The 13,029-nt window shown below is 43.5% G+C and overlaps 1 protein-coding gene across 9 annotated transcripts in view; it reads left to right on the top strand.

Annotated features, from left to right (window-relative positions):
* Positions 1 to 13,029, top strand: part of LOC127004952 (protein furry-like) — a 160,651-nt gene that overhangs the window by 41,625 nt on the left and 105,997 nt on the right. For all 9 annotated transcript variants that reach the window (XM_050873260.1, XM_050873262.1, XM_050873254.1 and 6 more), the window contains one exon: positions 2,829 to 2,983. In XM_050873260.1, the coding sequence (XP_050729217.1) occupies positions 2,829 to 2,983 (155 nt within the window). The remainder of the gene's footprint in view (positions 1 to 2,828; positions 2,984 to 13,029) is intronic.

Below are 13,029 nucleotides of genomic sequence, written 5' to 3'. Positions count from 1 at the left end.
GCTGTCCTTGTTACACATACATATTCTGATACTAATTTCCCTTCTCTGTAAACTCTCATATATATATATATATATATATATATATATATATATATATATATATATTTTATTTATTTTTATTCACTCTGACAAAGGAGAGGAGTAAGATATCTTCGTGTTTTCTGTTGTCTTATATTACTTTTTCATCTGTTTTCTGTCTTGGATGTTGATGCAGAAAATTCATATATGAGTGGCAATGTTATTATTATTATTATTATTATTATTATTATTATTATTATTATTATTATTATTATTATTATTATTATTATTATTATTATTATTATTATTATTATTGGTACTACTACTACTACTACTACTACTACTACTACTACTACTACTACTACTACTACTACTACTACTACTACTACTACTACCACCTCCACCACAACTTCCCCCTACCACCATCACTACCACCACCACCACCACCACCACCACTACCACCACCATCTACCCTCTTTTCATTTACGCATCTTCACCCTCGTAACAGCAGACTCAAACCCCTGCCCTGAACCCCTGTCTCAACCTCTGTCCCCCAACCCCTGTCCCTCAACCCCTGTCCCTCAACCCCTGTCTCCAAACCCTGTCTCAACCCCTGTCCATACCCCTGTCTCAACCCCTGTCTCCAACCCCTGTCCATACCCCTGTCCCTCATCCCCTGTGCCTCAACCCCTGTCCCAACCCCTGTCCCAACCCCTGTCCCCCAACCCCTGTGCCTTAACCCCTGTCCCAACCCCTGTCTCAACCCCTGTCCCCCAACCCCTGTCTCAACCCCTGTCCCAACCCCTGTCCATACCCCTGTCCCAACCCCTGTCCTAACCCCTGTGTCAACCCCTGTCTCCAACCCCTGTCCATATCCCTGTCCCTCAACCCCTGTCCCAACCCCTGTCCTAACCCCTGTGTCAACCCCTGTCCCAACCCTTGTGCCTTAACCCCTGTCCCAACCCCTGTCTCAACCCCTGTCTCAACCCCTGTCCCAAGCCCTGTCCCAACCCCTGTCCTAACCCCTGTCCCAACCCCTGAGTCCCAACCCCAGTCCCCCCACCCCTGTCTTATCCCCGGTCCCAAACCCAGTCTTTAACTCTGTCCCCCAACCCCTGTCTCAATCCCTGTCCAAACCCCTGTCCCAACCCCTGTCCCCCTTTCTCTTAGCGCGCCCCGAGTGCCAAGATCCCTCAAGTGTGTGTCTCCCCCGCACAAACAAGCTTGCCCGGCCTTGAAAACTGATCCTGGGACTCTTGAGGACTTGGGAGAGAGAGAGAGAGAGAGAGAGAGAGAGAGAGAGAGAGAGAGTGGGTACCAAACGAAATAAAGAAAGACTGAAAAACTCGAGAAAGATTATTGGGAGAAACACAAAGAGAGAGAGAGAGAGAGAGAGAGAGAGAGAGAGATAATCCAGTTATTCTTAACTTCTATGTCTAATTAATTTCCCTGTCACTTATCGCTAACTTAACAAAAGCTCTCTCTCTCTCTCTCTCTCTCTCTCTCTCTCTCTCTCTCTTCTTCTAATGGCTCTGAATATGCTAATTAGTCCCGCTTCCCCTCAAGAAGGTTTGCAATTAATAATAATGAGATAACTTGATCACAACAATGCTGGTCTGTCCTCCTCCTCCTCCTCCTCCTCCTCCTTCTTCTTCTTCTTCTTCTTCTTCTTCTTCTTCTTCTTAATCTTCTACTTATTTTCTTTTCTTTATTATTTGTCATTTCTCCCATTCCTATTTACCTTTCAAATCTCCTTTTCATTCCCTTTTTCATTTTCTTTTCATTCCTCTTCATTCTCCTTTTCATTTTCTTCCTTTTCCTTCTCATTCTCTCTCATTTCCCTTTCCATTCTCCTTCCTTCTCTTTCCCATTCTCCTTTCTTTCCCTTCCCATTCTCTCTCACTTGTTTTTGTCACCCCTTCCTATTTTCCTTCCCATTCTCCCTATTTTCCTTCCCATTCTTCCCATTTTCCTTCCCATTCTTCCTATTTTCCTTCCCATTCTTCCCATTTTCCTTCCCATTCTTCCTATTTTCCTTCCCATTCTTCCTGTTTTCCATCCCATTTTCCTTTCTTCTCCTTCCCATAGCCTCACGAATTTCCATTATCTTTCTCGTCTTTCTTCTTATCATTCTCAAAGGTAAACACACTTCTCATTCTCCTTTCTTCTTCCCATTCTCTCCATTTTCCTTCCCATTCTTGTTTTCCTTCCCATTCTCCTTTTCTCTTCTTCCCATAGTCACACGAACCTCCATTATTCTCGTTTTCTTCCCCATTCTCCTTCCTACACACTTCCCATTCTCCTTTCTCCTGTACATTCTCTCCATTTTCCTTCCCATTCTCCTTTCTTCTCCTTTCCATAGCCTGACGAACCTCCAATATCCTTCTTCTCCTTCCCATTCTCCTTCCCATAACCACACACGCACACTTCCCATTCTTTCTCCTTCCCATTCTCCTTATTTTCCTTCCCATTCTCCTTTCTTCTCCTTTCCATAGCCTGACGAACCTCCAATATCCTTCTTCTCCTTCCCATTCTCCTTCCCAAAACCACACACGCACACTTCCCATTCTTTCTCCTTCCCATTCTCCTTATTTTCCTTCCCATTCTCCTTTTATCTTCTTTCTATAGCCTGACGAACCTCCAATATCCTTCTTCTCCTTCCCATTCTCCTTCCCATAACCACACACGCACACTTCCCATTCTCCTTATTTTCCTTCCCATTCTCCTTTTATCTTCTTTCTATAGCCACACGAACCTCCATTATCCTTCCCATTCTCCTTCTCATAGCCTCTCCTTCCCCGCCCCTTCAGATCTACGCCCTCGCCCAGGAGACCATCGTATTGCTTCTCGAGTTCAACCCAGACTCCGGCGCCGTGCTGGACTGGGTGGTGGACCGATGCTACACGGCGACGCCCGAGGTGGCCGATGGGTGCTTCAACGCGCTGGCCACGATCTTCTCGGCGAGGTAAGGAGCGGCTGTTCTTGCCGAGTGTTGTGTGTAAGAGAGAATGGGAAGGTGAAAGGAGGAGAGTGGGAAGAGAATGGAGGATAATGAAAAGAATGAGGGAAAATGGGAACTGTGTGGTTTAGAAAGTGAGAGAATGGGAAGGTGAAAGAAGGAGAGTGGGAAGAGAATGAAGGATAATAAAAAGAAGAACGAGGGAAAATGGGAACCGTGTGGCTTTGGAAAGGAGGATGAAGTTGAAAGTGAGAGAATGGGAAGCTCGTGTGACTGTGGGAAGGAAAATGGGAAGAAGGAAGGAGAATGGGAAGTGTGTGTGGGAGGATGGGAAGGAGAATGGGAAAGAAAATGTGAAGAAAGGAGAATGGGAAGTGTATCTGGGAGGATGGGAAGGAGAATGGGAAAGAAAATGTGAAGAAAGGAGAATGGGAAGTTTGTGTGGGAGGATGGGAAGGAGAATGGGAAAGAAAATGTGAAGAAAGGAGAATGGGAAGTGTGTGTGGGAGGATGGGAAAGAAAATGTGAAGAAAGGAGAATGGGAAGTGTGTGTGGCTATGGGAGAATGGGAAGAAGGAAAGAAAACGGAAGAGAATGGGGAGGATTGACGAATGGGAAGTGTGTGAAGGAAAATGTGAAGAAAGGAGAGTAGGAAAGAGGAGGGATAATGGGATGGAGGAGAATGGGAAAGGGGAAGGAAGGATAATTGGAAAGAGGAGGAAGTAGAATGAGAAAGAGAATTACAAGGAAAAGGATAAAAATGGGAAGAACAAGGAGAACGGGAAGAAAAAGGAAAGTGGGAAGGAGAACGGGAAGAAGAACGGGGAAAGGAGAATTGGAAGATGAAAAGGAAAGGAAAATGGAAAATACAGTGAAAGAGAATGGGAAATGTGTTAAGACTGAGGGATAACGGTTTTTAGGAAGAGAGAGAGAGAGAGAGAGAGAGTTTGATCGTCATTGCATTAGAGAAAAGGAAGAGAAACAGGCTGAGACGTAAGTAAAAAGCCTTGTTGTGTGGGAGGCTTAGCGTCTGTGTGTGTGTGTGTGTGTGTGTGTGTGTTACGTAACCAGACTTGTACTTGTTTTCATCTATTAATTAATCAGTATATCTATCTATCTGTATCTGTTTATGTATTTATCTATTGTCTATATTTATCTATCTATCTATCTAGCCTACTAACCTTATTGATCTATGCCTATGTCTTTTGTCTTTTTGTCTATCGATCTATCTATATCTGTCAATTTATCTATCTATCTATGTCTATCTTTATCTATCTATGTATGTGTGTATATATATATCAGTCTGCTTCTATCTATCTATCTATTGAACTAAATATATTTTTTTATAGTTTCACATATTCAACTATCCATCTCTCCATCTATCTATCTCCACATCGTATCTATTGAACTAACTTTTTTCTAGTTGCTCATGTTCGACTATCTATCTATCTATCTATCTATCTTTCTTTCTCCACATCTTATCTATTGAACTAACTTCTTTCTCTGGTTCCTCATATTCAACTATCCTATCTATCTATCTATCTATCTATCTATCTATCTGTCTACCTATCTACCTACCTATCTCTATCTCCACATCTTAACTATTGAACTAACTTTTTTCTGGTTCCTCATATTAAACTATCTTATCCATCTATCTATCAATCTGTCTGTCTGTCTATCTATCTATCTATCTATCTCTATCTATCTACCTATACCTCTCCCTATACATCGCACCGGCCCAACATATATTTACCTGTCAAAGTTACTACAAAGTCCTTATTTAATTTGAGGGAGTGACGAGGAGGTCCATACAAGTCTATTTTTATTGCAAGACTTTCTTTCAATATCCCCCTCCTGAAACCCTATTTACGTGTCATCTGGCGAGGGGAAAGTGGGGAGGAAAGAAGGGGAAACAAGGGGGAGGAAGGGGGGGGAGTTAGAGAGGGAAAGAAGGGACGCGGTGAGGGGAATGATGGTGGAGAGGAGAGGTAACGAGAACAGAAGGAAGGGGAAACGTAAGGGAAAGAAGGAGAAGGGAAGAAAGGAAGGAAGGAAGGGGAGGAAAGAAGGGGAAACAAAAGGGAGGAAGGAGGGGGGGGTTAGAGAAGGAAAGAAGGGACGCGGTGAGGGGAGAGAGGTTGGAGATGAGAGGTAAGGAGAACAGAAGGAAGGAGATGGAGAAGGGAAGGAAGGAAGAAAGGGGAGGTGGAGAGGGGGGAAAGAGGAAGTGAGGAAGGAGGAGGAGACGGTGTAAGGGGAAGGAAAGGGAAGAAGGAAGAGGAGATAAAAAGGGAAAAGGAGAGTTTATGTGTATGGGAGTGAGGGGAAAAGAGGGAGAAGGGAAGGAAGGAAAGGGGAAGAGGAAGGGAGGAAGGAGGGATGCGGATAAAGGGAAGAAGGAAGAGGAGATAATGAGGGAAAGGAGAGATGAGGGGAAAAGAGAGGAAGAAAGAAGGTTGAATGTAAGGGAAAGGGAAGGAAGGAAGGAAGGAAGGTGAGGGAAAGAAGGAAAAGGAAAGGGAGAAGGGAATGGGGAAATGGGAGAAGGAAGGGAAGATAAAAGAGTAAAGAGGGAGGTATAGAGGATGAGGGGAAAGGTGAGAAGGAAGAGGAAGAGGAAGAAGGAGTGAGGGGAAAGAGGAGAAGAAGGATGGGAAGATAAGGGGAAGAGGGTCAGTGATAGGAAGAGAAAAGGGCCACAATGAGGGGAAGAAGGAAGAGAAAGAGAGAGTGAGAAAGGGAGGGAAGGGAGGGGATGAGGGGACACGGCAAGAGGCGGAAAAAAAGGGAGATATCAAGGGAGGAAAGGCAGAGAGAGAGGGGGGGTGGGGGATGGGGGGGGGGGGGAGTGAGGGGTGGCGAGGGTGTTGGAAGGAAAGTAAATAAAACTGCGTGTGTTCTCATGTGATGGGCGATTCAGGTCATTGCGTCTCCTTCATTTTTTACGCTAAGCTATGGGGAAGGAGGAGGGGGGAGGCAGGGGGAAAGGAGGGGGATGGGGAGGGGTGGGAGATGGGGCTTCGGAGATTATAGAGGGAGAGGAGGAGGAGGAGGAGGAGGAGGGCGAAGTTGGGGTATCGGGGATTAGAGAGGGAGAGGAAGAGGAGGAGGAGGAGGAGGAGGAGGGCGAGGTAGGTTTTAGAGTCGGAGTCAGGACATGTTTAAAAAAGTTCTGGCCCCATGTTTTCACCTTCCGAGTCGAATTAAATTTTGCTCGAAGTGGAAGAGGAAGAGGAGAAGGAGGAGGAGGAAGAGGAGGAGGAGGAGGAAGATAGACAAATAACAAGGATAATTAAGAAAAGGGAAACAAGAGAGAAGGAGGAGGAGAAGGAGGAAGGAGTATATGGAGGAGGAGGAGGAGGAGGAGGAGGAGGAGGAGGAAGATAGACACATAACAAGGATAATTAAGAAAAGGGAAACAAGAGAGAAGGAGGAGGAGAAGGAGGAAGGAGTATATGGAGGAGGAGGAGGAGGAAGATAGACAAATAACAAGGATAATTACGAAAAGGGAAACAACAAGAGAGAAGGAGGAGGAGAAGGAGGAAGAAGTATATAGAGGAGGAAAAGGAGGAGGAGGAAGAGAAAGAAGAAGAGAAGGAGGAAGAGGAGGAGGAGGAGGAAGAGGAAAAATAAGTAAAGCAAGGTAAAAGAGAAGATGAAGATAAAACGCAGATAATAAAAAAATAATGAAGAAAAGGCAGACAGTGAGAGAGAGAGAGAGAGAAGAAGGAAAAGGAGGAGGAGGAAGAGAAAGAAGAAGAGAAAGAAGAAGAGGAGGTGGAGGAGGAGGAAGAGAAAGAATAGTGGCCTTTAAACGCATTGCAGACAGCACACGTAACATCTCAAATTATATTACCTGTCGATATCACGCCCTTAACGAGTGCCTTGCTGGGGACGTACCGATGGCAAGACGGACCATCAGGTGTTGTTACAGTAGATTTTGACTTGTTTTGATGACTTTTATTTTTTGTTTTTCTCTCGATCAATAATTTTTTTTCAAACATTATTCTCACGTAACATAGACATCATAGTTTTTAGGTCATTGAGATTTTGTTTAAGGATTAGATTTTGACTTGTCTTGATGATTTTCTTTGTTTATTTTTTGTTTTTCTCTCGATCAATCATTTTTTTTTCAAACATTATTCTCACGTAACATAGACATCATAGTTTTTAGTCCATTGAAGTTTTGTTTAAAGATTAGATTTTGACTTGTCTTGATGATTTTCTTTGTTTATTTTTTTGTTTTTCTCTCGATCAATCATTTTTTTTTCAAACATTATTCTCACGTAACATAGACATCATAGTTTTTAGTCCATTGAAGTTTTGTTTAAAGATTAGATTTTGACTTGTTTTTATGACTTTCTTTGTTTATTTTTTGCTTTTCTCTCGATCAATCATTTTTTTCAAACATTCTCACGTAACATTGGCATCATTGGTTTTAGTCCATTGAGGTTTTGTTTAAAGGTTTTGCATTAGATTATGACTTGCTTTGATCATTCATTTTTCTTCTTTCTTCCAGTTAATTATTTTCCAAACGTTATACACACTTACACAAACGTCTTAACTTTTCGTTCGTGAAGTTTCGTATAAATTCATGTACTGGTATCAAATCAGGTGTCGTTGTATTAGAATCTGACTTGCTTTCATTACTAATTTTTCTCTTTTCCTCCAGTTCATCATTTTTAACTTTATAGACTCATTCACAGCCATCATAACTTTTAGTCCTTGAAGTTTCGGGTAAATTCTTGTACTGGTATCAAATTAAGTGTTGTATAAGATTTTGACTTGGTTTCATTACTATTTTTTTTCTTTTCCTCCAGTTCATAATTTTTCAAACCTTATAGACTCATTCACACCCATCATAACTTTTAGTCCTTGAAGTTTCGGGTAAATTCATGTACTGGTATCAAATTAAGTGTTTTATAAGATTTTGACTTGGTTTCATTACTATTTTTTTTCTTTTCCTCCAGTTCATCATTTTTAACTTTATAGACTCATTCACACCCATCATAACTTTTAGTCCTTGAAGTTTGGGGTAAATTCCTGCAGTGGTTCAGAACTCCTCCAGCAGAAGCAACACGATCCCCTTAAGACGGTCTGTAAGTAGCGGCTTCCGATCGTGGCGGGGTGGCGGGGCGGAAGCACGTCAGCGCCACTCTCCGGGCTTAGCGTCCTTGGCCAAATAACATGTTTCCCGCCTGCGTCAGAGTCCGGGAGGAAAGTTTGCAGCGCGGAAACGAAGTGGGGGAAAAAGAATCATGTCCCGCAGCACTCTTTGATGCATTTTTTTTCCCGCGGCTTTGTGAGTGATGAGTGAAATGGATGCCGGGTGACGGATGAACGCTAAATGATTTCCTCTTTACGAATGGATGAAGAAAACGGGAACAGCTCGATATGTACATGCACTTTATACCCCGTGGACACACTAACGAAGCCTCTACCAAAAGCCTATTTTAACAACTGCTTCCAAAGGCCTCAAAGGAGATTAGTCGGGTTCACAGGAGTTGTTTTCACGTTCACGGAGCGGAAGCCTTGTCAAAGTATCACCAGGCTCATAAAACTATCCATGGACACACTAACGAAGCCTCTACCAAAAGCCTATTATAACAACTGCTTCCAAAGGCCTCAAAGGAGATTAGTCGGGTTCACAGGAGTTGTTTTCACGTTCACGGAGCGGAAGCCTTGTCAAAGTATCACCAGGCTCATAAAACTATCCATGGACACACTAACGCACCTTCTACCAAAGCCTCTCAAAACAACTATTAGCACAGGCCTCAAAGGAAATTAATTGGGTTCTCAAGAGTCAAAAGCCTTGTCAAACCATCACCAGGCTCATTGAACTACCCATGGAAACACTACCTCAACAACCTCTACGAAAGTCTTATCGATGTGGGTGAAGATTAGCAAGAGGAAGGAAGGGAGAGGTGACGAAAGGGAACAGGGAGAAGGGAAGGAGGGAAGGAAAATGAGTAAAGGAAAACTGGGAGAAGGAAGGAAAGAAAGATAAAGGGAGGGAGAGGGAAAGAAGGGAGGAGGGAGAAGAGGCAGTATAGGGAAATGAAGAGACGGGAGAGGAAGGAAAAATTAGCAAGGGAGGAAAGAAAGTAGAAATTGACTATAGGGAGGTAAGGGAAAGGAGTAAGATGGATAACTGAATAAGAGGGAAGGGAAGGGAAGGGAGGAAGGAAAAGAAAAATTACTGAAGGGAAACAGGGAGAAGGGAGAAGGAGCGACAAAGGGAGGGAAGGGAAAGGAGTAAGATGGATAAATGAATAAAAGAGAAGGAAAGGAAAGGGAAGGGAAGGAAAGGAAAGGAAAGGGAAGGGAAGGGAAGGGAATGTTAGTAAGACGTAGGGAGGGAGGTGACTGAAGGGAAAGAGGGATACAAGGGGGAAAGGGAAAAGGGACTGCCAGGTAAGGTGTCCAATAGCCTCTCACCTTGGCTAATTGGGGGTCACCTGATTGCGCGCACCTGCCGTTGACACCTAATTTACGACATTGTAAAGAGCTAATTAATGCCCTACCTCTGGGGGGGTCTTCTTCATCTTCTTCCTCTTCTTGTTCTTCTTCCTTTTCTTCTTCTTGTTCTTCTTCTTCCTCTTCTTGTTCTTCTTTTTCTTCTTCTTCTTCCTCTGTCTAGTTTTCTTTCTTCTCTTTTTCTGCTTTTATTCATTATTGTTTTTGTTTCTTTTTTCCTTCCTGTTGATGTTTTTTTTATTTTTTATTTCTTAGTTCTTATTAGTATTGTTATTTTTTCGTTCTCCTATTTCTCTTCTTCCTCCTCTTCCTCTTCCTCTTCCTCTTCCTTTATCACCTTTTCTTTCTGTTCCCTCCTTCCTTTCCTCTTTTTCTCCCTCTTCCTTCTTCTTAGTATTGTCATTTTTCTTTATCCTCCTCCTCCTCCTCCTCCTTCTTCTTCTTCTTCTTCTTCTTCTTCTTCTCCTCCTCCTCCTCCTTCCTCTGTTCTTCTTCTTCCCTTTTTCCTTTCGTCTTTTCTCCCTTCTTCTTTCTTCCTCTTCTTAGTATTGTTATTTTTTTTCATTTTTCTCTTCCTCCTCCTCCTCCTCCTCCCTCTGTTCTTCTTCTTCCCCTTTTCCTTTCGTCTTTTTTCCCTTCTTCTTTCTTCCTCTTCTTAGTATTGTAATTTTTTTTCATTTTCCTCTTCCTCCTCCTCCTCCATTGTCAATAATTCTTCTCCCCCTTCCTTTCGTCTTTTAATCTTTTTCTTCTTTCCTTTGAGTATTGCCATTTTTCTTCCTCCTCCTCCTCCGCCTCCTCCTCCGCCGCCTCTCAGTGTCACGAAAGTTAGCGCAGTCTGCCTTAAATTTATAATACCCGTTTTCTATGTCACCTGTTTACTTAGGTTTACTACACTTCTTTATAGCAGCAGTTCGGTAATGTAATAAAACTTTCCCATTATTTTCTCTTTTCCTGTTTTCATTGCCGTCTCTCTCTCTCTCTCTCTCTCTCTCTCTCTCTCTCTCTCTCTCTCTGTTTGTCGTTAAAGTTCATTGTCTTTGTTTTCGAGAGCTAACTTTTTTTTTTTTTTTTTACCTTATTGGTTTGTGCCATATAACTACTCCTCTTCCTCCTCCTCTTCTTCTTCCTCTTCCTCCTCCTCCTCTTCCTCCTCCTCCTCCTCCTCCTCCTCCTCCTCCTCCTCTCCTCCTCCTCCTCCTCCTCTTCTTCTTCTCCTCTCTCCTCCTCTCTCCTCCTCCTCTCTCCTCTCTCTCTCTCTCTCTCTCTCTCTCTCTCTCTCTCTCTCTCTCTCTCTCTCTCTCTCTCTCTCTCTCTCTCTCTCTCTCTCTCTCTCCCCCTTCCCTCTCTCCTTTACTCTCTCTCTCTCTCTCTCTCTCTCTCTCTCTCTCTCTCTCTCTCTCTCTCTCTCTCTCTCTCTCTCTCTCTCTCTCTCTCCTTCTATCATTACCTATCTACTCTCATTCCTTCATTTCTTCCTTCCTTCCTTCCTTCATTCATTCATTCCTTTCTTTCTTTCTTCCTTTCTTTCTTCTCTTTCTTTCTTCCTTTCTTTTTTTTCTTTTTCTTTTTTTCTTTCTTCCTTCCTTAATTCCTTCCTTCCTTCCTTCCTTCCTTCCTTCCAACACGCACCTTCTCCTCCTAATTATTTTCCCTCCTTCCCTCCGTTTCCTATTTTTTCTCCAATTTTTTCCTCCAATATATTTTTTCTCACCTCCTTGCCCTTATAATGCCATTTTTCCTCTCCTCCTTCCCTCCCTTTCCTCCAGTTTTTCTCCCCCTCCATTCTCTCTCCTCCACCTCTTTCTCTTTCCTCCACCCACACATGTTCCAGCGTTTCTTCCTCCAATTTCATCTCTCCATATTTTTCTCTCCACTCAATTTTTCCTCCGTTTATGCTCCAAATCTCTCTCTGTTTCCTTTCCTCCCTTCCTCTCCTCTCTTTCTTCCTTCCATTCTTTATTTTCCTTTCTCCTTTTTCCTTTTATTTTCTTTGTTCTTCCCTTCTCTCTCTCTCTCTCTCTCTCTCTCTCTCTCTCTCTCTCTCTCTCTCTCTCTCTCTCTCTCTCTCTCTCTCTCTCTCTCTCTCTCTCTCTCTCTCTCATTTATTCCACATGACACTCTCCTCCTCCTCCTCCTCCTCCTCTTCTTTCCTCCCTTCCCTCTCCTCTATACTTTTTTTCTCTCCCTCCTATTCCCTCGTTTATTCTTCCCTTCTTCCCCTCCTCCCTCGTTTATTCCATGTGCGTTGCTGTGATTGTTTCTTCCCTCCTCTCTCTCTCTCTCTCTCTCTCTCTCTCTCTCTCTCTCTCTCTCTCTCTCTCTCTCTCTCTCTCTCTCTCTCTCTCTCTCTCTCTCTCTCTCTCTCTCTCTCTCTCTCTCTCATATTCCTTTGTCTCACCTCCTTCCTCCCATATTCTCTGTTTTATTCTTGCCCTCCTTTCTTTCTTTTTCTTCCTTGCTTCCTTTCCTTCACTTGCCTTCTTCCTTCCCTTCCCTTCCCTTCCCTTCCCTTCCCTTCCCTTCTTCCTTGCTTCCTTTCCTTCAGTTCTCTTCCATTCCCTTCCCTTCCTCCCTCTCTTCTGTTTCTTTCTTCTCCCTCCCTCTCCTTCCCTTCCCATCCCTGCCCTCCCTTCCCTCCCTTTCCCTTCCCTTCCCTTCCCTCCTTTCCCTTCCTCAATCTCTCCTTTGTCTCCTTTCTTTCCTTTCCCTCCTTCCCTTCCTTCTTCCATTCGTTCCCTCTCCTTCCCTTCCCTTCTCACCTTCCCCTCCTTTCCCTTCTCTCCCTCTTTCCCTCCTTTCCTTTCCCTTCCCTTATTTTCACTTTCTCTCCTTCCTCTTCTTCTCCCTCCCTTCCTTCCCTTCCTTTCTCTCTTTCTCTGCGTTTCTTCCCTTCCCTTTCGTCCCCTTCCTCCCTCTCTCCCTTCCCTTCCTTTCCCCTCTCCCTCTTTCCCTCCTTTCCTTTCCCTTCCCTTATCCTCACTTCCTCTCCTTCCTCTTCTTCTCCCTCCCTTCCTCCTCTTCCTTTCTCTCTTTCTCTGTGTTTCTTCCCTTCCCTTTCGTCCCCTCCCTCTCTCCCTCCCTCCTTCGTTTCAATTTTTCCTTCACACGTCTTTGTCAATCACCTTTTTTTTTTTTTTATTTATTTTTTATTTTTATTTTTTACACTAAACGGTGATTGATGGGAATAGAAAAAGCGTCAACTCAGCTTAACCTCTCCCCCCTCCCCCTCCTCTCTCTCTCTCTCTCTCTCTCTCTCTCTCTCTCTCTCTCTCTCTCTCTCTCTCTCTCTCTCTCTCTCTCTCTCTCTCTATCTCTCTCTCTCTCTCTCTCTCTCTCTCTCTCTCTCTCTCTCTCTCTCTCTCTCTCTCTCTCTCTCTCTCTGTCTATCTATCTATCTATCTATCTATCTATGTGGCTGAATTTAAATGTCAATCTCTTTCTTTCTTTCTTTCTTTTCTTATTCTTTCTTCTGTTAGTCTTTACATTCTCTCTCTCTCTCTCTCTCTCTCTCTCTCTCTCTCTCTCTCTCTCTCTCTCTCTCTCTCTCTCTCTCTCTATCTCTCTCTCTCTCT

The sequence above is a fragment of the Eriocheir sinensis genome, chromosome 29 (assembly GCF_024679095.1).
Source record: "Eriocheir sinensis breed Jianghai 21 chromosome 29, ASM2467909v1, whole genome shotgun sequence".
NCBI lineage: Eukaryota > Metazoa > Arthropoda > Malacostraca > Decapoda > Varunidae > Eriocheir > Eriocheir sinensis.
The sequence above is the reverse complement of the archived record's forward strand: the minus strand, read 5'-3'. Positions and strand labels throughout refer to the sequence as shown.